Source organism: Pristis pectinata, chromosome 21, assembly GCF_009764475.1.
Source record: "Pristis pectinata isolate sPriPec2 chromosome 21, sPriPec2.1.pri, whole genome shotgun sequence".
NCBI lineage: Eukaryota > Metazoa > Chordata > Chondrichthyes > Rhinopristiformes > Pristidae > Pristis > Pristis pectinata.
The window spans coordinates 25,088,173-25,112,640 of NC_067425.1; the positions used below are offsets into that span (position 1 = coordinate 25,088,173).

The 24,468-nt window shown below is 40.1% G+C and overlaps 1 protein-coding gene across 1 annotated transcript in view; it reads left to right on the forward strand.

Moving 5' to 3' along the window:
* The first annotated feature begins 9,789 nt into the window (after nucleotides 1-9,789).
* Nucleotides 9,790-24,468, forward strand: part of LOC127581501 (myeloperoxidase-like) — a 29,362-nt gene continuing 14,683 nt past the window's right edge. The window contains exons 1-8 of the mRNA XM_052035962.1: nucleotides 9,790-9,915; nucleotides 10,336-10,363; nucleotides 10,991-11,072; nucleotides 13,611-13,786; nucleotides 14,849-14,981; nucleotides 16,312-16,441; nucleotides 18,518-18,724; nucleotides 20,984-21,326. Of these exons, the coding sequence (XP_051891922.1) occupies nucleotides 9,790-9,915; nucleotides 10,336-10,363; nucleotides 10,991-11,072; nucleotides 13,611-13,786; nucleotides 14,849-14,981; nucleotides 16,312-16,441; nucleotides 18,518-18,724; nucleotides 20,984-21,326 (1,225 nt within the window). The remainder of the gene's footprint in view (nucleotides 9,916-10,335; nucleotides 10,364-10,990; nucleotides 11,073-13,610; nucleotides 13,787-14,848; nucleotides 14,982-16,311; nucleotides 16,442-18,517; nucleotides 18,725-20,983; nucleotides 21,327-24,468) is intronic.

Genomic DNA, 24,468 nt, shown 5'->3' on the forward strand with positions numbered 1-24,468 from the left:
TAAGTTGGATTGGTCCTTTACAACTGGCACAGATGAGATGGGCTGAATAAACCAATTCAATGTCTGAAATTTTCTGTGAATCTATGTGGTGCTTTGACATGACAATTCAAGCAAAGAGATGAGTTTCACTTTGATAAAGAGCCACATCAGCAGAATCAGTTGTTCAGCAGGCTAAAGGAAGGCCAGTACTGTGACCACTGCTGTTCTTGATATATTTTAGTAACTTGATCCTGGGTGTAAAAGGGTGCAATTTCAAAATTTGCATTTGCCACAGAACACAGAAGTGTGGTAAACTGTGAGGAAGGTAGCGATAAATTTCAAGAAAATTTTGACAGGCTGATGGACTGTGCAGACACAAGGCAGTTGAAATGTGACAATGCAATCAGTAACATTTCAGTAGGAAGCACAAGCAAAAAAAAACAATAAAGGATATGGGTCTAAAAGAATGCAGGGAAGAGAGCGCTGGGAATATACGTACACAATTTATCAAAGGGGCTTGGACAAATTGAGAAAACAATTCAAAAACATGCAGGATCCTGGGTTTTATAAATAGTGGTAGAGATTAGCAAAGGTTGTATTGAATCTTTATAAAATGCTGGTGCAGCCACAGGTACAGAGGATTGCATTTAGTAGAATGTTCCTGGGAAGGAAGGACTTCAGTTACATGAATAGGAGAAAATGGACTATTTTTTCTTGGAGCAGAGATGGTTGAGAGATGATTTGAATTGAGATGTTCAAAATTATGAAGGGCCTTAAAAGGCTGATAACAGAGAAACTGATCCAGTTAGCAGAAAGGTTGAAAATTCAGAGGATATGGATTTAAAGTGGTTGTCAAAAGCGTCCAAAGACCATGCAATACCTTCTCATTCAATGCACAGTCATGATCTGGAATTCAAAGCCTGAAAATGTGGTGGAGGCAGAGTCAAATGGCAACTGAAAACATCGTTGAGAAAGAGGAAAAATTGCAAGGGAATGAGGAAATTGCTGGGGAACAATATTGACAAGGTGGTTCTTGTTGAGGGCAGCATCGCTTGATAGGCAATAGCCTCCCACTGACTGTGCTGTAATAATTCAGTGACTGCTGTGCATAAAAGTTTTGTATGTAACTAAGCCCCAAGTGAGTATTCAGATTAATGGTCTATTGTGAAGTGATATCAAGAAGATTCTTTGTAGTTATTGCTGCGTTTGCCATCTGCTTTAGTGCATGATGCCTCACATATAATGCTGAGGCACATGCTTATCTGGATGATAGTAAGTTAGACCCAAATTCCCACAGGTCTGAATTTACCAGCAGTTAAGTTGCCAGAGAGTTGGAATAACAATGCACAGATCCAAGTTCAAATTCATGGCAGCTGTGGAATCTAAATTCAGTTAATAATCTGGAATTTGGATAAACAACAACTCATCTTACTAGTAATGATATGAAAAACTATCAGATTATTGTAAAAACTCCTCTGTCCTTCAGTAGAGTAAGTTTGCCATCATAACTAGTCTAGCCTATATAAGAGTCCAGATCAATGTGGTTGACTCTTAAATGCTCTTGAAGTGGCTCTGCAGGCCAATCAGCCAGACCATTACAGCTATGTTCAGATCTGACCCACAGACTAGTCAAATAACAGCCTGAGAAAATCATACCCTACAGGCAATATGTCAGACCTCCTCTTCCACTACCAGGATTGGCTCACCACTAGGTGGCCACACAGTGGTGTACAGGTGGGAAGGAGCAGTTATTGCAATCCTCAACATTGACCAAACTGCATGAGGTTTTGTTGCACCAGGTCAAAGATGGGCAAAGAAACTACCTGATCCCCACCTATCATCCACCTGCAGCTGATAAATCAATGATAAATTCTCCACATTGAATAACACTCAGGGGAAAAAAAAGCTCTGAAAGTAGCAAGGGCACAGAATGCACTACACGTGGGGACTTCAGTGTGTTGCTTGAAGCTGCCCGAGTCCTGAAGGACATAGATGCCTGACTGGGTCTGCAGCTGGCTGTGAATCAACCATAATAAGTTGTGCCCAAAAGGCTCAAGAGCAGCACCAGGCATGCCTGAGAATAATGAGGTGCTAGCCTAGTTAAGTTGCAACAGGATGACATACGAGCTAAACAATAAATATGGCATGCAATGGACAGAGCTAGGCGATCTCATAACCAACGGATCAGATTGAAGCTCTGCAACTTGCCACATCTAGTCATAAATGCTGGAGGGCAATTAAACACCAGGAGGAGGAGGCATCAAGAATGTACTCATCCTACATGATGGTGGGACCCAAACAGGGAGTGCTGAAGCAATCACAACTGCGTTCAACCCGAAGTGCCAAATAGATGATCCACCTTGGCTTCCTTTCTGAGATCCCCCATCATCATTGATGTCAGTATCCAGCCAAATCAATTCCTTCCCACTCCTGAATGTGGTGGATACAGCAAAAGCAATGGAACTACACACACATCCCAGTTGTAGTATTGAAGATCTGCAGTGTAGAACTAGCTGTACCTCTAGCCAAGCCAGTCCATTATAGGTACAAAATTGCATCTACCCAACAAGGAAAAATTGCCCTGTTCACAAAAAGCAGGACCAATCCAATCTGGCTAATTACTGCCTAATCAGTCTATTGTCGGTCAACAGCAAATTGATGGAAGCTTATTGACAGTGCCTATCAGCTGGCATTTACTAACCAATAACAGCTTGTTTGATCAGCATCCTATCAACCACCCTAAGCACTCAATCCCTCCACTACCAGTGCATATTAACTGTTGTGTGTACCATCTAAAAAATGCACTGCACTTACATGTCAATGCTTTTTCCAACAGCACCTCCCAAAACCCTCACCTCCACCAACAAGAACAAGGACATAGGTGCATGGGAATATTACTGTCTGCAGGTTTCCCCTCCAAGTTGATTATCATCCTGGAAGTATATCACTTGTCTCTCATTGTCACTGGGTTCTAAATCTTGGAGCAACACTTGTGGGAGTACCTTCATCAGAAGGACTGCAGCAAAGGCAACTCACCAACCACCACCTCAGGGCAATCGGGGATGATCAATAAATGCTGGCGAGATCCCAAAAATGAAAATTTTAAAAATGACTGTGAAATATTCCAACCAATCAAGGAGTATAGCTTTCTGTGTTTGTATAGACCTTTTCTATTAACACTTCTGTTACGTTCTCTTAGGATCAATGCTGCAAGTTTTTAACAAGTGCTGATCAGTAACAGATTGTTCCACTACAAGTTTTGGAAATTTGCAGACACTGAAATAAAATGTCAGTGAATTCTTCTCATGATTGCTTATCTTGCCATTCATAGTCCTGAATGATAATTTGAGCACCTTCAGAGGTTGTAATGGCAGATCTTCTGTGAGATAGCATTGAAGAGCTCTGGCATCGTGCAAGGTATGATAACCTAGATTGTGTGAGTTTTTGAGGTAGGTGCGTGTTGTTTTGCATGTCAGGAAGATATTGCAACAAGGAATGTGAAGGTGAGGCCAAAACTGCCATTTACAGAAGTCCCAATTATCTTGAAGCAGCAATTTAGATTCCCATCACTTATTCACGCTCACCAACGAATTGCAGGAAAATCCAGCAGACTCTGCAACTAGAAAGCAGGAAGTGCTCAACCAGAAGTCAGTGCCACAGGAAAAGTACAAGGTTCTTTGAGTGGATTGATCAGATAATGAAAAGTTAGGTATTGTTGTTGATGAATTTTCTGTGCAACTAAAGGTATCAGTATATATATTAACATTACAAGGGTCATTAGATGATGAAGATCTTTCATACCATATAATTGGAAATGACCATTACAGCTTCTATTTTTAGGGGAACATGGTATACTGGCCTTACTCAATCATTCTGTGAACCTGCTTTCAGTTGTTGATCTCCCATTATTAAAGAAACACTTCTTGACACTTAGTCCAACCCAGTGTTCTCTAGTCTTGCTTCTTTTGCTTATCTGAAAACTTGTTCAAAGGGGAACAATAAACCCTAAAGAGTGATCCATGAACTCTAACCAATGTACCAAATGGCTCTGCCTCTGTAGCTAGCTATAGAGTTGGTCCTCCTGATGGTTTGGAGTTACAGGTTTGGCTCTCCTGATGTGCATGCTGTTACAGGTTTGTCTCTCTGAACGTGTGGGCAATTATAGCTTTAGTTTTTCACCTCTCTTAAATGTGGATCTAACATGTACATATTCCAGTCTGTCAGAGGTTTCCTGAAATTGGAATAATTCAGTATGAGAAGCTTACGCTGTAATTTGGATAGGTGAGGAACCTTTTTTATGTCCCACTTCAATTGCTTTGCATTTCACTGTCCATTTGTCCCATTTACAGATACTCCTGATGGGAGATTTTTGAGTGTCCTCCTTTCTGGTATCCAAAAATTTCAAGTGGCTCTGACTATCCTCTGTAAAACCATGGGCACATCATTAATAAAATGGGCAAATCCAATCAAGGTTTATACAGATATCTCTCTGTTGTCTGCTAGCGTATAGATTGGTCCAGATCAGCTTTGGAACTGATGAGCCCATACCCAGCTCTCACAAACCCTCCATCCATGACACCGCAATCTTCCATAAACGTTTATTATTTAGTTTGAGGAAAAATCTCTTTTGGGACATGTCACCAAGTGCTGTCCATGGGCCAGCAATTAACAAACGTGGAACCAATTGAGCCACAAACATGGACTCACCCAATGATCCAAGGACATCAATTCACTGAATGATCCAGAACTGCTGATTCACCCAATGATCAACACCCACCGGCTCACCCAGTGATCCATACATGCTGACTCTCACAATGAACCACAAATGCACAATAATTCATAAATATGATATAAAAACCCATGAATAAGCAAACACCATTGCCCACTAACTTCAGTAGTGAGAAAATAATATTCAAGTGATGGGAACTTGACCCAGGGAGATCCCCTTCAACTGTTGTAACTTACACCGCTCTCCCCTGGACCACCCAGTACCTTCCTTGACTTCCCAAAACTCCTCCACCTCCCCGCTCCTGAAATCAACATCCTACAGGGCTGATCTCAGGACTCAGATTTCCATTCTTCACTTTTGGTCCAATAATGTCCATGTCAATAAGGTACCCCAATTTCCACGTGCTTGAAATTGCTGACTAACTTAAGCACCTTCCAAAAATCCAAATACATCACATCCACTAGTCACATCTTCAAAGAACTGCAGCAACAGGTCAGACAAGAATTACCTTCTTATAGACCCATGTTGGTGCTACTCAATCCTATTATTATTTTCAAAGTGCTCTGTTATAAGATCATTTATTATGGATTTCAATATTTTTCCCTACCACTGACAGTAGGCTAACTGGTCAGTAGTTTCCTGTTTTCGCTCTCCTGCCTTGAAGAGGACACCAGTATATTTCCAAGTCAGGATAGTGTGATCTGGAAAGCAACCTATCAGTGGTGGTTTTCCTATCCCCCCCACTGCCATAGTCCCTTCTTAGTGATACAGGTCACTGTTGGAGTAGCCCAGGCAAGTAACTTCAATGCATTTTGCAAAAGGTACAAATTGCAGAAGGTGAAAGGAATAAATGTTTAGGATGGTGGATGGGCTGCCAATGAAGCAGTCTGGTTTGTTCTGGACAATCTCAAACTTCTTCAGTGTTGTTGAAGCTGCACTTTTCCAGGTAAGTGGAGAGTCCTCCAGCACATTCCAAACATGGGCTTTTGTAGATGATAGAATGATTCTGAGGTGTCAGGTATGAGTCACTTGCCACAGCACACACAGATTCTGACCTGCACCTGTAGCCACCTGTATTTATGAGCTTGGTCCAATTAAGTTTCTGGTCAATGGTGAACCTCAGGATGTTAACAGTGGTGAGTTCGATGATGGTAACCCCAATTAATGTCAAGTGTAGATGGCTAGACTTGCTCTTGTTGGCGATGATCATTGCCTGGCACTTTTGTGATGCAAATGTTACTTGCCACTCATCAGCTCATGCTTAAATCATGTTAGGTCCTGCTCCATACCCGCATGGACTGCTTCATTTGCTGAGATGACAATGGAATTGAACATTGTGCAATCTGTAATCTCATCCTGTTTACATATCCCTCACTACCCATCATGCTAAATGATTAACTCTGGCTAAATTGAAGAATGCGAAAGGATATGTAAGGAGCAAAAACTCACTGACCTAAAAGTGAGGTGCTAGCTGAATGAAACTATAAATAGGACTACTTGTATGTGAATGCTAAAGATGTCTGAAGCGTTTGCAGCCATATTTAGCTGGAAGTGCCAAGTAGACATTGCATTGAAGCAGCTTCCCGAGTTCCCATCAGAGAAGCCAATGTGATTCACTCCATGTGAGCACTGGATTCTTTCCTTCAGAAATAGGTGAGCTTCTCACCAACCTCTTCCAGAACAGTTACAATACTGGCATCTGCCTGACAGTATGGAAAATTGTCCAGATATGTTTTGTTCACAAAAAAGCAGAACAAATCTAATCTGGCTAATTAACTGTCTGTCAATTTACACCCAATCATCAGTAAAGCTATGGAATGTGGCATTGACAGTGCTGTCAATACTTTCAGCAATAATCTACTTACCAACCCCCAGTCTTGGCTCCAGACCTTATTGTAGTTTTGGTCTAAACGTGAACCAAAGAGTTCAATTCCAGAGGTGAGGTGAGTGTAACTCTCCCTGATATCAAGGTAGCATTTGACTGAGTATGGCATGATGAGGTCTGAAGCCATGTGGACCTGCAGCTGTCAGTTTACATGACAAAAGAACCTCTCCAGTTCACACACCATCTGGATTTGGAAAACTATGTAAGCATTTCTTCATGAATGTGACCTACCACCACTTTCTTTAGAGCAATTAGAGATGACCAATTAATGTTAACTTTGACAGAAATGCCCAGACCCCACATATATTCCAGCAAGAGAGGGATGCTGCTCGACCTGCTGGGCGACAGAACCATGAAATAATCTATCCCACAAAGACTCGTACATTAATCCATACACAACTGTCATGCACACAAACCAGTTTGTAATGATATCCATACCATAACATGCACAAATACTCCATGCACAATCTCTCTCTCTCACACACACACTCTCACGCACGCACACACACACACACACACACACACACACACACACACGTCAACAAGCATTAAACTGCACAGAATGATCCAAAGTTGTACATCCGACAGCCAACAGAACATTGGATGAACTAAAAAGGCAAGTAGGGGATGAAGACCTTATGCTGCTTCAAGACTAAGAAAACATAAGAATAATAATCTTTTGTCATTATCTAGGTCCAATAGCCTGATGTTAGTATGAGCTAACTCATCAATTTAAATTGATAGCTCAATTACATTTGGGTTGGATTTCACTCTGTTTTTTGTCACTTTTACTTCCATTGCTATCGTGATAGATGCAGCAAGGCACCATCATTTTACAGCTGATCATAGGGCATCGTTACAAAGATGTGGTGAATCATTTTACTTTGCAAGCCTTCTCATAAAAGGAGAGGAAATGTGTTGGAGTAGATATTGACTTTGTGCAATAATGTAATACTAGTGAATGAGCAACCCCATCTAAAAGCCAGTAGAGATGCAAAATGGCCACTCAGTGATCTTTCCTATGTTATACTATTACATGGTCTTTCCCAATATATTGATTTGACATAATAATGGGCTGTGGCCATTGGTGGAATGGGGAAAAATGCAGGGCCATGGAATCCATTCAATAATTATAGGTTTCAGCACCGGTAATACCTCCTCCACTTGGCTTTCATCCTTGATGTTTTTGTCAATCTTTTGATTTATTCACACAAAGTTCATACAACGTTCACATTGTTCACACCTACCTAAAATAGATGCAACATTTTTACTACATTTGAAACTTGAGTAGCCAGAAAAGGGACATCAATCCATGTATTCTCTGGGAGTGGCCCTGCCATTAAATAGAAGGATCTGTAATAGCAACACCCTGAGATTCTAAAACTTGTACAAGGTGAGTAATAATAGTTTGGATCAGCATTATGTATATTTACTTCTGTGAGTGTTGTATTTGAATCTTAGAGATTGTCTCATGATATTTACATTTCAGGTTGGCTTGTTTTCTTTAGTATGAAAGAAATTTTACATCTGTCCTTAAGTAGCAGTAAAATGTAGTATTCTTTGGTATAATTGAAAAGAATGGGCACCACAGCTGAAGTCAACCTGCCAGATTCAGACCCAGGATCTTAGATGTAAAAGGAAAACTGTTGAATTTTATTTTACCCATCATTCCACAGCTCCCTAACGATATTGGAGTAAATACAGTGATTGGCAGGTGATGGGATAGTCTCCATGTGTCCTTTGAGGTGCTGCTATGGTCAGCTTTGACTTATATTTGTTTCTTTTGGTGCAGTATTGTTATATTTCCATTTTATTGTCTGTGCCAGAGCACTTCATTAGACATTAGTAGTTTCTGCATTCTTACAGTTGCCTCTTACATTACAACTACAAGTGTTCTAACAGGCATCTATATTAGCCCAGAGTTTATTTTAACTGAAATTTGACAAGGGCAGTGTGATTGAGAGAGGCGTATTGGGATTGTATTATGACTAGGTACTACGTAGATGTAGAATGAGTATAGTGACAGGGTCTTGGGCACTAATGAGATTGAAATCTGGGGTAGTGTTTTGAGTTGGTACCTAAATTGGTATTCTGTGTTTGGGTGGTGGGTGGCTGTTGTAATGGAGGCTGGGATGTTGTTGTTACAAGGTGCAGGGTGGTTTGTGACTGGGTGCTGGGTTGTTGATGTCACTGTGAACTGGGTTATTAATCTAACTAGATGTTAGGTTATTGATATGACTAGGAGCTGGGTTATTAATATGTGGTTGCTGAGTTATTAATGTTACTGGGCATTGGGTTATTCATTTGCAGGCAGCGGGTTATTAACCTAACCGGACACTGTATTAGAAATGGAGTGCTGGGTTACTAATGTGATCGGGTTATTGTGTAGGCATTGGGTTATTAATATTACTGGGTGCTGGGTTATTGATGTGACCAGTTGTTGGGTTATTATTATGACAGGGTTCTGTGTTATTCATATGGCTGGGCACTAGGTTATTAATGTGGTTACTGATGTAATTGGACACAGGGTTGTTCATATGACGGTGCTGTATTGTTAACATGATTGGCTTTTGGTTCTTGATATGACCAGGCAGTGGGTTATTAATGTGACTATTTGTTGGGTATGTGACCAGTGACTAGATTATTGATGTAACTGGGCACTGACTTATTCACTTAATGTGAGTAGATGCTGGATTATTGTTGTGACTGGATTCTGGATTATTGATGTGACTGGCTGCTGATCTGGAGCTATGACTGAGTGTGTGTCTAATGTGATTCACTCTGGGTTGATGCTGTAAGTATGTTTTCTTTCTCTTTTTGCAGTAAACTCAGTCACATGCATCTTCTAGCATCTCTGCACTGACACCTGACTTGTATTGAATGCCTTCAAAATGGTGCCTGTGTGGATTCTGAACATGTTCCTCACTGTAATTTTTGTGCTTCAGACCGACAGAATAAATGCAGGTGAGAAATTGAACCTGAATCTTCAATTATGCCTGGTGATTTCAGAGAGGGTAAAGTCTTTGGTGTTATTTCTTGAAGCAAACTCATTAAGGTGAAAGTGTTAGCCTGGTACGGATACCCAGGTAAATGAAACCTGAGGAAATACCAACTTTGAATTTACAATTCAGCATTCATACACTTGTATTGACACTTTGAATATTGTACACAGTCTGTGGAAAGCACACCTCCAAAAATGCAGTATGCCTCTTTTGAAGATGTACTGCATTTTGATGTGTGTTTCTTTGGATTTTCCTGCAGTTCTGTGAAGTATTACACAACTCACCTGCCTAGGTGTTCAGATGATAAAAACAACCTCGAGGTAATGGAGAAAGCCAAAATAAAAGAAACTTATAAGCTTACTTGGAAAGGCTGAAATTCTATCTAGCAAAGGGCTTGAAGGGTAACTCAAGGTGTTTCATAGGGAGAAGGTAGAAAAATAATAAGCCATTAACGTTAGATAGTCACTAACGAATCCAAAATAGAATTTAAGAGAAATTGCTTAACCAAAGAGTGGAAAGAATGCACAGCTTGCTAACTCGTGCAGTAGTTGTGATGAATTATATTGGAATGTTTCAATGGATGCCAGATAGAGAGAAGGGAGAATGGAGAGAATAAAGAGAGAAGGGAGAGTTGTGTATAGCATAAGTGATGACATGAACTGTTTGGGATTCAGACCAGGAATATTCTCACTCCCAATCCCTGCTCCAGAAATGCTTTCACGGCTGATCCCAACCTCTAGATAGATAACACTCTGTTATCTAGTCTCTGTTCCTGAAACGGCATCATTCCCTGGTTAGTGCTCTAGGAACGGTTTCACTCTTGGTCTTCATTCCTGCTTCAGGCTCTGGCCTTGCTCATCCCATTTGTCAAAAACAAGGAAAGAGTTCCTGCTTCAAATGTATGTTATGTTCAATTGTATTCTATTTCACCTTACATTTCATCCAGCTGCTCTAGTATGTTTCTGGGTTCTATTCCCTACTCACCTGCAAAGCGACATTGTCTAGAGTTTAGATAATCACATTTCTCCATTACAAGGAATGGGAATCAAAAACTAGGGGGCATAGGTTTAAGGTGAGAGGGGAAAGATTTAAAGGGGACCTAAGGGGCAACTTCTTCATGCTGTGGAACGAGCTGCCAGAGGAAGTGGTTATGACAGGTATAATAACAACAGTTGAAAGACATTTGGACAGGTACATAGATAGGAAAGGTTTAGAGGGATATGAGCCAAACTTGAGTAAATAGGACTAGCTTAGAAGGGCATCTTGGTCATTTTGGATGAGTTGGATGAGTTGGGCTGAAGGGCCCATTTCCATGCTGTATACTCTATCACTCTACGACTTTAGCTGTGTGGCTCAGGTATTGTATTCCTACTGTACGTACAGATTCTGGGAAAGCCTTGGGAAGCTCGTTTGTACACAGTGCTATACAGGAAGCTATCAAAATGGTGGACAGAGCATATAAAGAAAGCAGAGATGGGTGAGTAATTACCTCAAAAATACAAACTTCAGACAGGAGGCAGTTACACCATGCACACCAGTTTACTACTTACATGTATCAGATAAATCCAGTGGATCTGAACTCAGATTTAAAAATGAGAATTAAGTGCCTGCTGGTGCATTTCCTTTCAGGGTTTGATACTTTGAAGGTATACTGCATTCCAGTGTTAAACTGACATTAAGTTCTGTGTACTGGAGGTAGAGTATTATGTAACTCACTTAGACTCAAAGCATCAAGAGAAACACATCTGTTTATCATGGCAATTGACTTTCAATGGAACCCAAAACATAGTGCATAGAATGCTGCAACAGTGAACCATAGACAGTTTCTTATGAGGCGTAGAGAGTTTACCAATCTGAAAGTAACAGCTAATGCGCGAGCTATATGCCAATATACGTACACCAGGGGTGTGATAAAATATTTTGATATTATTTTGCTATGTGATAGTTGCCACAGGAATTTAGTCTGATTTCAGCAGAACTTGATGCCTAACCTGGTTTGTATGTGTGCAGAAGGTAACTGAGAACGGGACAAGAATAAACAGATAGCATAGTCGGAAAATCATGATTGAGGGGGAAAGTAGGCAACTTTACAATGGTCTGCTATCCAGGAACAAGAGGATAGCTGGGATGAATGGGTGAAAAACTGGAATCACCCACAAAGCATGAGATGAACCTTTAATGGTATAATATTTCCTTAGCCCTTCACTGAAGTTATCATATCCTGGGGCTTTGAATCTGTGATCACCTGGCTTGGAAGAATGTTATCAGTGAACCAAATTATCTGCCACATAATTTGATTCTGTATCGCTTAATTTTTATCTGTTATCTGATATGCCATATGCTACCTGTCTATTATTTTGTATTCTGACTTTTTCTGTTATTCAATACCTGAAATGTTATCTGTTATCTGTTGGTTTGCCTTGTTGCTTATGGATTGCATACCATCAGTGATCAGCTACAGGCAGCCCCCACATTATGGAGGGATTGTGTTCCTAGAAAATAGTCCATACCATGATTTTCTATCATGTGAAGCCAGGGCATCTGCACGTGTGTCAAGAAAGGCACGTTGAAAAAATGAAATTTGTGTTTATTTACTTACTTTTTGTCACACAAATTCCGTGAGAACAAATTTTATTCTGTATCTCAAATATTTTGGTAGTGATTTATGAATTCTTTAAGGGCGAATTTCTGTTACCTGAATGGCCTTAATGTGGGGGTCGCCTGTATTTGGTTACTGCAAGCTGCTCTTCATGATGTATGATGGTTTCTGTTGTGCAACCTAATGGTTGATTTTATGCTCCTTCTGCACTGTTATCTGGTTTCTGCTTTTTTTTTAATTGGCTGAATTTTATCTGTTAACGTTGGGCTGGAGGTAAACACTCAACAGTGCAGCAGGAACTTGATGTCAGGACCATTTCTCTTCCATTTCACATACATTATTTGCATTCAGAAACTTAATATAATTTGGTAAACCTTCTGATGGGACCAAAGCAGGACACAATGGAATTGGGAGAAGTAGCTTAGAAGTTACAGAACAAATTGTAAAAATGTGTGTAACTTGTCAGTAAAAGGCTGACACAATGTACTACAGAGAAGTGCAGGAAGGAAAATTAGAAAAAACACACATTCCTTGAATTTAGTTAAAGTTAAAGTTGAAATAGTTGTATAGTGCTAGCATCCTAAAGAGGCCAGAGAAGCAATCTTCATATCAATGGAATGTTAAACTATAAAAAATAATACAGTCAAATGTAAATCAAAGTCATGTTCAAACTGAATACCATTTTAGTTAAATCACATTTTCAGTATTGTGCATGTTTCTGCTCACGTTACATGAGGTATATATACAAGTACTAGAAATAGTGCAGAGAGGAGCCATGAGGCATGTTCCCAATGTAAGGAGCCTTGAAGTCTGAGAAAAAACTGGAGAAATTCTCACTCACTATTCTCTAAGGTAATCTTAGAAAGCTGGAAAAGACCATTAGAAGAACAGAAAGAAGGTGTCTTTACTATTACATGAAAGAACATTCTGAGAATAGTAATGGTATGCAGGTTCAAACTCATAAGAGGTAACTTCAGGACTGATATCAGCATTTTTTCTTCATACAAAAAATATGGGATGAACTCACCGATAAATTGAAGGTGAAAGTCCCAGAATCATTTAATAAACAATTGGATGCTACAAGGGGCTGAAGAAACTATTGGATCTTTCTCAATGATGGGCTGAATGGCCTTCCTATTTGTCCCCTGATTGTTATTATGATATCTTTTAATTATTCTTTGTACCTTTGTGAAATACCTTGAAGTGTTCCTCTTCATTAGAAATGTTAAATAAATTAAGATATACAATTACCTTTTGTATAATATTGGTTGTATCTGAAAAAGTATCAAGCCATGTGAAATAAAACCAGAGAATGCTGGAAACACTCAGCTGCTCTGGTCAGGTGAGACAAACTGAGTTGACGTTTCAAGTCGCTGTCTTTTCATCATGATATTTGATAATTGTTGCTTTATTCAGCCACAAACTTAAACTCGCTAAAAGGACCTTGACTTCAGCTGACCTCCTAGCCTATTTCAAGCAGCCTGTGGCAGAGACGAGAACTGTGGTGCGATCTGCAGAGTACATGGAAACTGCACTGAAGCTCATACAGCGCAATGCCAACAGCATCTACAAACACTGGCTCAATGTAACAGGTCAGTTTGAAAAGAACCAGGGCCAGAGGGGAGCACACATCATCCTTCAGGGTGCTAGTTGAGAGTGGCAGTCATCCTTGACCTCATGTGGATTACAGTGGCACCACACTCCTAGTCAGGAAAACTATCTTCTCTTTTGAGATTTTTTAGGGAATTGTCTTAGAACATTCCTTCCAGTTGAAGAAGGCAGATTAAAGCAGCACTGAGAGTGCCAGACAGGTGCAGCCCAGTTTTGTGAGAGGAATTCTGGAAGGGTAGTTCTATCAAGCATTAGCCCAAAGACATCATATGTCCTGTGTGAGGAAATGTGCCTTTCTTCTACTAGCTCCACATCAGGGAAGAGGTGGCACCAGAGGAAGTGACACTGAGGGACAAGTGGTTGCATGGGAGCGGCTCTCAGGAGTCTGAAAGTGATGGAGCTTGGAGGTGCATGAAACATGCAATTGTGTTGTGGGTAGGGACATGAGAGACTGACAATTTGTCCGAGGTCTAGATGGATGGCAGAGCATCAGAGAAAAGCCCAAAAAAACATTGTCAGCGATGGACAGGGTGAGGCAGTGAAATGGGGGTGGAAGTGTATATCAAGGAAAATGTTTAAAAAAGGACTTAGCTACAAGAAGATTGACACATTGGATCCTTGGCAGAGGAACTGGTAAGCTCAATCCCCTTTAACTGATGGCAAAACAGACTTCAACTTTCCAGTTAAGGTTTGATTCAGTCAGAGACTTGAAATTTTCTGAGTTTGTATGATTTGGTTTCAGATAATATTTAAGTGTATAATATATAAAAATGTTTTACTAATAGAATTTGTACCCTAAAATCTTTCTTCCTACATAAAAGACAATCCCCAAACCCAACTTGATAATGATCCCAGCAGGAATATCCATTAAATGGTTAGAACTTGAACAATAGTGTACATCTTTGTTTGGAAATAAATTCACTATCTTGTATATATTACACAGTATATGACACACACAATGAAACTACACCATTTTGCTCAGTGGGACCTTGATGTGGAACATCTTTCAGACGTTACAATTTTCTCCTGTGTGTATTGTGCAGATCTGTTAACGCAGAGTGATCTGGACACTATCTCAAGGATCACTGGCTGTTCAGCTGCATTCCTGCCGACAGTTTGTGAGGATGACTGTTGGTCAAACAGATATAGGACCATCAACTCTGAGTGCAATAACAGGTAGGCACTGAAAAAACTTATAAGGTATGTGTGCTCAGTGAGTTCTCATTTGTTGCTGAGTGTACAGAATTATACACGTGAACCACAAGGAGAAAAATCAAAGCATGTGGTGAATTCTGGGCTATTTTGCACACGGTTTCTGGAATCTTCTATAGACATTGCAGTCACATGACACCACCCTTAAATTGTTGTGCACCTTGAAGTAAGAACTGTTGTTCCCAACCAGTATTATTTATAATACAAAACTGATTAATTTTCCATTGAGAATGAAATTCAAAGCCAAAACTTATTAATCCATAAAATATCAAAACTGCAGTTGAACATAACTATTACATTTGAAGAAGATATCTCATTGTTAGGGTTAATTTCAGAATAGAAACATTGGCCATCCCACAAGTACGACAATAAGTACAATAAGTGATCTGGAGATAAATTACAATCACCCAGCATTCAATCATAGTCCCAGTCAGCACTGGACTGGATTCAAGCCCAGCAATGGGCTACACTTCTGTCTGGCACTGGCGGGCACTCCCATCCATACAGAACAGAATTCCAACTGGCACTGTGCCAAACTCCAACCTGGGAATTGAGCGCAATCCAATGCTGTACTGGCCAGGATTTTTGCCCCGTACTGTGCCACGTACCTGCCTGGTATTCAGCTACTCCGATGAAGAGTGATAAGAATCATGTATCCATGGAGATATGATGAAGAGGCAACTATGTATTGAACTCTTCAGGCTTTTGATAAAGGCTCATTTCTACACAACTGTGGTACCGTCCACATGTGTGATACTTCAAGATACACGGAGATTTGCCAGAAGTATGAGGTATTTATTTCTACCTGTGGAGCCCTGTTGCTCATTGTCAATATTGACTTTAGCAGGGATCTCAAACTTGTCTGGTTGTAATCTCTTTATACAGGCACCCACTGAGGGAGGAGCACTTTCCATGAGACAGGAAGGGGTAAAGCTACTGTATATGTGAAAGAGTCAGCATCAGATGATTTGGGACAGTGGGTCTGGTCATCCCATGTTGATCCTGAGGTCAATGGGAATTAGAAGGGCAATCCTGAAAAAAGAATTATGGATCATAAGCACTTAGAAGAGCAGATGTGTATCCATTCACAAGGGCAGAAGTTAGTCCAATACTAGAATGGGGATTGGTAGAGGGTTAGAATGACAGCCCCGAGGGACTCCAGAGTTTGGAGGAATAGTCCTAATAGATCATCAGTAATAGATTAGAAAGACAGTTCTCTATCAGTCTTAGAGACAGAGAATTTAGAGAATTAAGATTAAATAAATTCACCTGTTTTACTTTGTCAATTTTCCAGGAAGAAGCCTCATCTGGGAGCGGCTAATGTTGCATTTGCCCGCTGGCTCCCAGCTCAATATGAGGATGGATTTTCGCTTCCAAAGGGCTGGAGCAGGAGAACATTACATTCAGGATTTCATTTGCCACTAGTGAGCATAATGTTCTTTATATGTATGATGGGGAGGCAGCACAGAATTTCTTTCTAGCTCTTTCAAAATATCATCAGCAGCAATCAAGGGAAAAAGTATTTCCCACATTCCCAGTTCTCTGGCTTTGGGGAACCTCGTGGTAAAAGATTATATGAGAACAGGCTCAAGCTAAGGAACTGCTGAAAGCAGGAATCCATTCTGAATGAAACCTCTTCCTTTCCAGCTTTCAGTCCCATCACTGCATCATCCTTTTCTGGTGAACATGTGACCTGGAAAATTATTAGAGCAGGACTAATAGGGCTGATTTTTCTGAATCTGATAGGAAGCAGCACCCAGCAATACCACATACAAATATCTAATGGATGTCTCAAGATTGCATACACAATGACATTGTCTAACTACATATTCTGTATTTACCAAGCCTTTTCAATAATCCTGTGCATATCCATTCTTTCACCAGAAAGCACATTCAGTATATTTGAAAATTTTGACGCTCTTAAAACTCATTATTATTATTAATGGTTTATTATTGTCATCTGCAGTCCTTTGTTTCTCTGATACAGTGAAAAACTTCTGTTTGTGTGCCATCCTGGCAGATCATGCTATACATAAGTACATTGAGGTAATGAAAGAAGACAGAATACAGAATGTAGTGCAGCAGCTACCGAGAAAGTGCAGTGCATGTAAACAAATAAAGTGCAAGGCCATGACAAGGTAGATTGGGAGACCAAGAATCAATCTTTAGCATATAAGAGGTCCTTAACATATTAACTTATTGACAAAAAACTAACTGGTTAGTGCAGTCATTTCCTGATATCCAGGTTGATGTGTAGATTGTACCTAATTCTATGTGATCCTTGAAATAGAAGCATATCTGAACTATCTTTCTTTCTGAGTAACAAGGTGAGATTACAAGGGTACAGTTCCAATCTGGAGAAAGTTTCTTGGTCAGCAGTAGGAAGTGAGGAAACATCTCCCAACAACAATCTTTAACACAGTGTGTGGACCTATACAGGTGGAGAAAAGTGCTTCAAGTCTGTGCATGGATTCTTTATCCAGAATCCTGAGGACAATGAATTCTATAAAGCATACTCATTCTATATAAAATGGGCTGACTCTAGGAATAGGCCATATCTCAACAACATTGCTTGCAGATGAAGAAGAAACCTCATCAGTAAATGGATGCAGTCTAAAGTTCAACAAAGGAGCCTCAAAATATAATCCTAGATGGCAAAAATGGTTTCTTCCTCATCCCTTATAATATAGCTTTAAGAATGTTGGTGTTGCTAAAGCCAGATTTTAAGATTATCTGGTTTATATAGCAAAGTGTGCAGATCTAGTAAGAACTGTGCACATCAGTGGTTCAAACCTCTTCCAGCAAATGTCAGATGTATGTACTTCCTGTGGCCTTTGTTCTATGGTAATATACCTGAAAAACACTCTCATCGCTGACGCATGGAAGAGGAAAGTCTCCCTAATGGGAAGAAGTCATCATCGAATGTCTGTGGGCTTTATGGTGCAATCCTGTCATAAATCAGCTGAAGGTGTGGCCGGAAGCCCATGAATGAGATTAGGACTCAGCAGATCAAGGTCCCAGCTTCTCCTGGTATTGTGCCCTTTGAATGGGGAAGAATCTACGTTAGCTCCAAAAGTGATTTGCACGTCAAATGTGGCATTGGAAGGGGTGGGGATTGGGTGGGGGAGGGTAGTAGGGCTCAGAGTCCCAACTGTCCTTGATTTCAGTTTAGCGTCTTCCAAGCAGGTAATCCGTGAGGTTTAGCAGCCTTCTGACAACAGTGTAGGACCCACTGAATGGTCACTGCTTGTGTTTTGATGTGGATCACTAAAGACAGGGTCTGCCCCGGCTGTTTGGACTGTGCTATTTTTCTCCTAGCAACTGGCAGCCACACATCAATAACAGAAGCTCCTTCTGATTCTAGATTCAGGGTGGGTCAGTAACGGACATTTCATACTGGTGGAGTTTGGTTCTCTTTATGGATTTTCAGAGCCAAGAATTATGTTTCCAAGGATAAGGCCTGACATTGCTCTGTATTTTGTTTCCATTCTTTTTTTCAGGTGCGAAGGGTTTCAAACAAGATTCTACAAGTGGCCAATCAGATTGTACCCTTGGATCAGGACAATGCTCACACCTTTGTGCAGTGGGGCCAGTGGCTTGACCATGACCTGGATCTAGCCCCTCAATCGGGCAGCATCCAAACTTTCAATGAAGGCATTAACTGTGATAAAACATGTGCACGGAGAAGTCCATGTTTTCCCATCAGGGTCAGAATGCTTTGTTCTTGATATAGGGGTACAACAGCACAGTAGAATTTTAACCAGTTCCTTATACATTGGCCAAAAAATGAGAAAGAAGAGCCTAGTTCTCAGCATTGAAGCAATAATTTTCTATTAGCCTGAATGTAGCTGAGATATCAAAACCTTTGAGAAATCATTCTTTCCCCTGTTTGTTTAAAGTCAACACCAGTTTTTCTCCTCCATGAAAAGTGCACGCCTTAGTTCCATGTTATTTGTAATCTCCGGCTTCACCCCGGCATCTTTTTAGTTTTCAATAACCTTGAATGTGTGGCTACCCAAATGCAGATCTGTCTTTCCCACAACTTTAACTTTCTTCCCCAGCACTGACACAAGTGATATTCTCATCGGTTATAACCTGTTGAATTACGTTTCTCCAGCTGCATTAACCATTTTGATTTGTTTCTTAGAATGTTCTCCTCCAGTTTCCAGTTGTAAATTGCCTCTCTTTCTTTCATCTTTACCGATTTGTAGATGGTACATCTCTAATAATAGTTTATCATCCAATCCTTTTTACCCTTGGACTCCTCCATGGATTTGTTGTTGGACTCCCTCTTCCTAATCTACGTCTCACAAGTTATAACATATCTTTAGTCATGGGGTTTCAGCTTCCATCTGAACACCAATGACATTCACCTCTCACTCTCAATACCTCGACCCATATGCAAGATCACTTGAGGAAGAGTTGCATCATTGCCCAGTTAAGCAATGGGAACCATAACCTTTGGACCCCACTACAAACTCTATTTAGTTACTGATTCTATGTGTCTCCCCTAACTATTTGCCTTGGGCTGAACCTCATTATTTTCACATTCTATTGAAATCCCAACTTCAAGTTGGCTACATATCCATTCCATCACTGCAAATGTATTCCCCAGCCCATGAATTCTGCATTTCTCTAGCCTCTTGTGCAAGCCCATCCCTTCATCCTACCATTGGTGACCAAGCCTTTCATTGATCAGGTTCCATGCACTGGATTTTCCATTCAAAACATTACCATCTTCCACAAAGCTCCCATCCTTGAAGTCCTTTCTGAATATTTGCCTCTTTTATCAAACTTTTAGTCACCATTACGTTCTTTTTTGACCATGCATCTATTTTCTTCTGATATCTTCACATGCTTCTCAATGCTGTGGACAAATGTGTGTTGTTTTTGCTGACATATGGTCATTGGTAACATGCAGGATCACATGTAGCTGCTATTAACCCATAAGGCCTCTTGGTAACTGAAATACACACAATGCAAACCTTATAGCAATGTGGTCAGATGTTGGATATTAACATTCAATTTAATGATTAGAGGACAATTGTTTATTCCGTGTTTCTGAAAGCACCAGTGACTAGTGATAGAGAGGGATACACTTTAAGACTAAATTAGTCACTTCTTTCAATGATGAAGGTCACTGGAATAACCTCTTTGCTTTTCTATTGTCATTTTGTGTTAGAAGTTGAATCAGAACCACCCTGAAATAACTTAACTAGTTGCTGTGTATTTGCATATTAATATCCATAGATTAATATGTCTGTAGACAATTCAGATCAATGCTAACTGAATTCAATCATCTGTAACGATTGCATTGTTATTGATATGAGCAGTCACTCAAAACCAGTCCAATGGCCTTGATAAACATGGTTAATACCATCCTGTTTGCCCACTAACAGTTTTTCAGTGGCAGCTGACAGTAGAGTTTTCCACAGATACAGTTGTTGCATTGGAACTGTATGATGCTTCATACTCTGTTTGACCAGCTTAACTTTAGATAGCCCTCCTGAAGTGTAGCACAAATCTCCTCATGATGGCAAGGATTGCCAAATCTGTTTAGTTGTATCCTTGAACAATTAAACTCATGAACCTTCTAAAGCTGCTCCCCCCTCCCCTATCACAGTTAGTCATTCAGCCTTTCTCCCCATCATCTAGATTTTTCTAGCTGATAAGCTAAATTGATTTTTCATAAAAGCACAACTTTTTTAAGTCATTGTTTTGTTTGTCCTGATTGCTTGTAGGCAGCTTTTGAGAGATTAATCTTAAATTCCTGTGTACTTTAATATGTTAGGTTAACCTTCCATTGATAGCAATATCTTATTCTTTGAAAGGTATTTATTTCAGTTGAAGAGTGTGCATGTGTTTCTGAGTGAAAAAGCTTTATCTGCCAAGAGTGCTGGTTTATCTCATGAGTTAGCTTTGTACACTCAAATGTCTGAAATTGGTTTTATTGTTGTCATTATTAGATACCTCGCAATGACTTCAGATTCAATAACAGTGTTGGCTGCATGCCTTTCTTGCGATCTGCTCCTGTATGTGGCACTGGTAAACTGGGTTTATTCTTTGGACATGTCAGCGTTCGGGAACAGCTAAACGCTGTAACAGCCTTTATCGATTCCAGTATGGTATACGGGAATGCCAAGTCCATTGCAAATCGAATCCGAAACCATACAACTGATCTGGGATTGCTGAAGGTTAACCAGAACTACTCCGACAATGGGCTAGAGTACTTACCATTTAGTAGCAGCGAACAAGAGAGCCCTTGTGCAATGAATCCCAACAGCAGTGGAGTTCCATGCTTCTTAGCAGGTGAGAATTCCAATACATATTGTGCTAGTTACAAGTAGAATACTACTTCCTAGTGGATCATTTTATCTTTGCCATTAAGATGATCAGCTTACCTAATAACTCAGAGAAATTATGAGTGAGGTTCTGCTCTATATCATGATTTTGCAGAAATTGTGGATTCTGCAATATCAGGCATCTAACACGATTCCCAGACCATGGACCTACAGTTTCTGAACCAAACCAACCATGGTTGTGGATCGAGCAATAAACTGCAGTGTGCTAAGGGGATATACAGTAAAACAAAACATAGTAAACTAACTTAAAACCCTCCACAGGCTGTTTTCAGTATAGAAAAGAAAAAGACGCTGTGCAAATTACTTCCATTAATAAAATTACTTCTTCACAATTCTGTCGGCCTTGACTGCAACTCAACCACAATATTTTGAATTTTCATCCCCTAACTTAGGTCTAACCTTAAGAATAAGGTATAAAGCCCAGATCCAATTCCTTTCATTAAGGTTATGGGACAAGACCTTCATGTCTGTCCTCAATAAGGGGCAGTGACTGAGGAAACCACTATAACCTGTGCTTTCTCCTCACCATTGAGATTCACTCTACTGCCTGTGTTCTCCCTCATCAGTGGAAGGTAACCCACAGGCTGTTCTCTCGCTTTGACATTCAAGTTCATCTGTCAGGTATGTTCTCTATTGCTCATGGTCTCTCCTCACCAGTAAAATTCAGAGGAGCAAATATTAATCCCAAAACATCCTGAGCAGAATATTATTAAACTGTGAGAACGTCGGTGACTTCTCAGTGCTGGATCAGTACGCCCTTAGAATTTCAATTCACTTTAGGCATAAAATTAAACGGAAGGGCAGCAATTTAAAAATGTTGCTTTGGTGGGAACGAGATAAAAATGGAATTAAAAGGTAATGAGACTGAATGAATTGAAAGAAAAGTGAAGTATGTAGAAAAAATTAGGATAGTGTAAGATGTGCTACTTTATATGAGAACTCAAAATTAAAATAAGCCTTAAAGAAGTCACATGACACATCTGCACTAATAATAGAAAATAAAGTCCAATGAAATACAAAAGATTGGAAAAAAAAGTTTTAAAAAAGACTGTTAGCAAAAGTATGAAGGATAATAGTAAAAGATGTTGGGCCAATTTGAGCTGACAGATAGCTGACTGTTCTGTGGGGAACTGTCAAAAGTCATCCACTCACACCTAAGCATATGTTGGCATATGCCCAGTTAAAGGTGGATAACCAAAATGACCTGGAGCTCAGATGTCAGCGCATCAGACATCTGCTCCACTGCTGGACTCACTATGGAGCCCAGTGGCATTCACTAATGTGTTAAAGGGAGGGTCTGGATGACCTTTGTATCTGGCCTCTCAGTATTGCACCAGAGATGAAAAGCATATAAATGGTGAACCCATTCATTGGAATGGGGTTGCTACTAGGGATGCTACCGTGTCACTTATGGATAAATAAATAAATACAAAAATTGGATAGGATAAAAATAAAGGGGGGGGGGGGGGTACTTAAAGGCTGGCTGCTTTTGAAATGTAAAGGTTACACTGGTCCAGCTGGAATACACCCTTGGTTGCTGACGGATGAAATTGTGGAAGGTTTGGCTATAATCTTCTCATCTTCCTTAGAGATAGAAGCAGAACCAGAGGGCTACAGGAGTGTACATGTTGCAGCACTACTAATGTGTTAAAAGGGATACATTCAGCAACTATTAGCTAATTAACCTCATGTTAATGGTGAGGAGGAAACCTTCATAGATAATAATCCAGGAAAAGATTAATTATCACCTGGAAAAATATGAATTAATAAGTAAAAGCACCACACATTATATAAAGAATGTCAAGAGATTTCAGGGGAGATTTGAAGGAATGGTGAAAGTCTGATGAAACTGGATTTATTCTCCTTAGAGCAGAAAAATTGAAGGGGAGATTTGATAAGACCATAAGATATGGGAGCAGAATTAGGCCATTCGGTCCTTCGAGCCTGCTCCGCCATTCAATCATGGCTGATTTATTTTTGCCTCTCAACCCCATTCTCCTGCCTTTTTCCTGTAACCTTTGACACCCTCACTAATCAAGAACCTGTCAACCTCCGCTTTAAATGTACGCAATGACTTGGCCTCCACAGCTGTCTGAGGCAATGAATTCCACAGAGTCACCACCCTCTGGCTAAAGAAATTCCTCCTCATCTCTGTTTTAAAGGGACATCCTTCTATTCTGAGGCTGTGCCCTCTGGTCCTAGACTCTCCCACTACTGGAAACATCCTCTCCATGTCCACTCTATCCAGGCCTTTCAATATTCAGTAAGTTTCAATGAGATCCCCTCTCATTCTTTTAAACTCCATTGAGTACAGGCCCAGAGCCATCAAATGCTCCGAAATGTTAACCCTTTCATTCCCTGGATCATGCTCGTAAACATCCTCTGGACCATCTCCAATGCCAGCACATCCTTCCCTTCGATATGGGGCCTAAAACTGCTCACAATACTCCAAATGTGGTCTGACCAACACCTTATAAAGCCTCAAAAAGAAAAAAGCATTTAAAATCATGGAGGGTTTTGCTGGAGACCAGTTCCTGTGACAGAGGCTCAGTAACTAAAGGAAATGGATTTAATGCAATTAGCAAATGGGCCAGAAGGTGACATGTGGAAAAAAATATTGATAGAGCAAACTTGTTACATTCTGGAATCCTCCGAACTGTACCGAATGAAAGGATGGGGAAGCAGATTTAAAATGCCTTTCAAAAGAAAATTGGCTTTAACAATGTTGAAAACTGGGGTTAACAGCAGGTAAAAGGGACATATTGGAAAACGTTTTTAAAGGACTGATAGATATCAAAGGAGCTGATTGGCTTCTTTCTGTGTTATATCATTGTATGAAGCTGTGATTCTAACAAGTTAACAAGTGCAGCCTAAAGAAGTACAACAATAAGATTTAACATGAGAAATTCTTCCATCAATAGTTCTTTCATGTACTTATAAGTGAGCAATATGCAATGCTCAAATAGAAGTAACCTGAGCAGAATTAATTTCTTCAATATAAATTAGTATAGTCCTATGCAGAAACTCAAATCAAATAAATCCAGCAATAGATGGGAGCTATATATTTATATTGATAGAGAGAGTTAAGG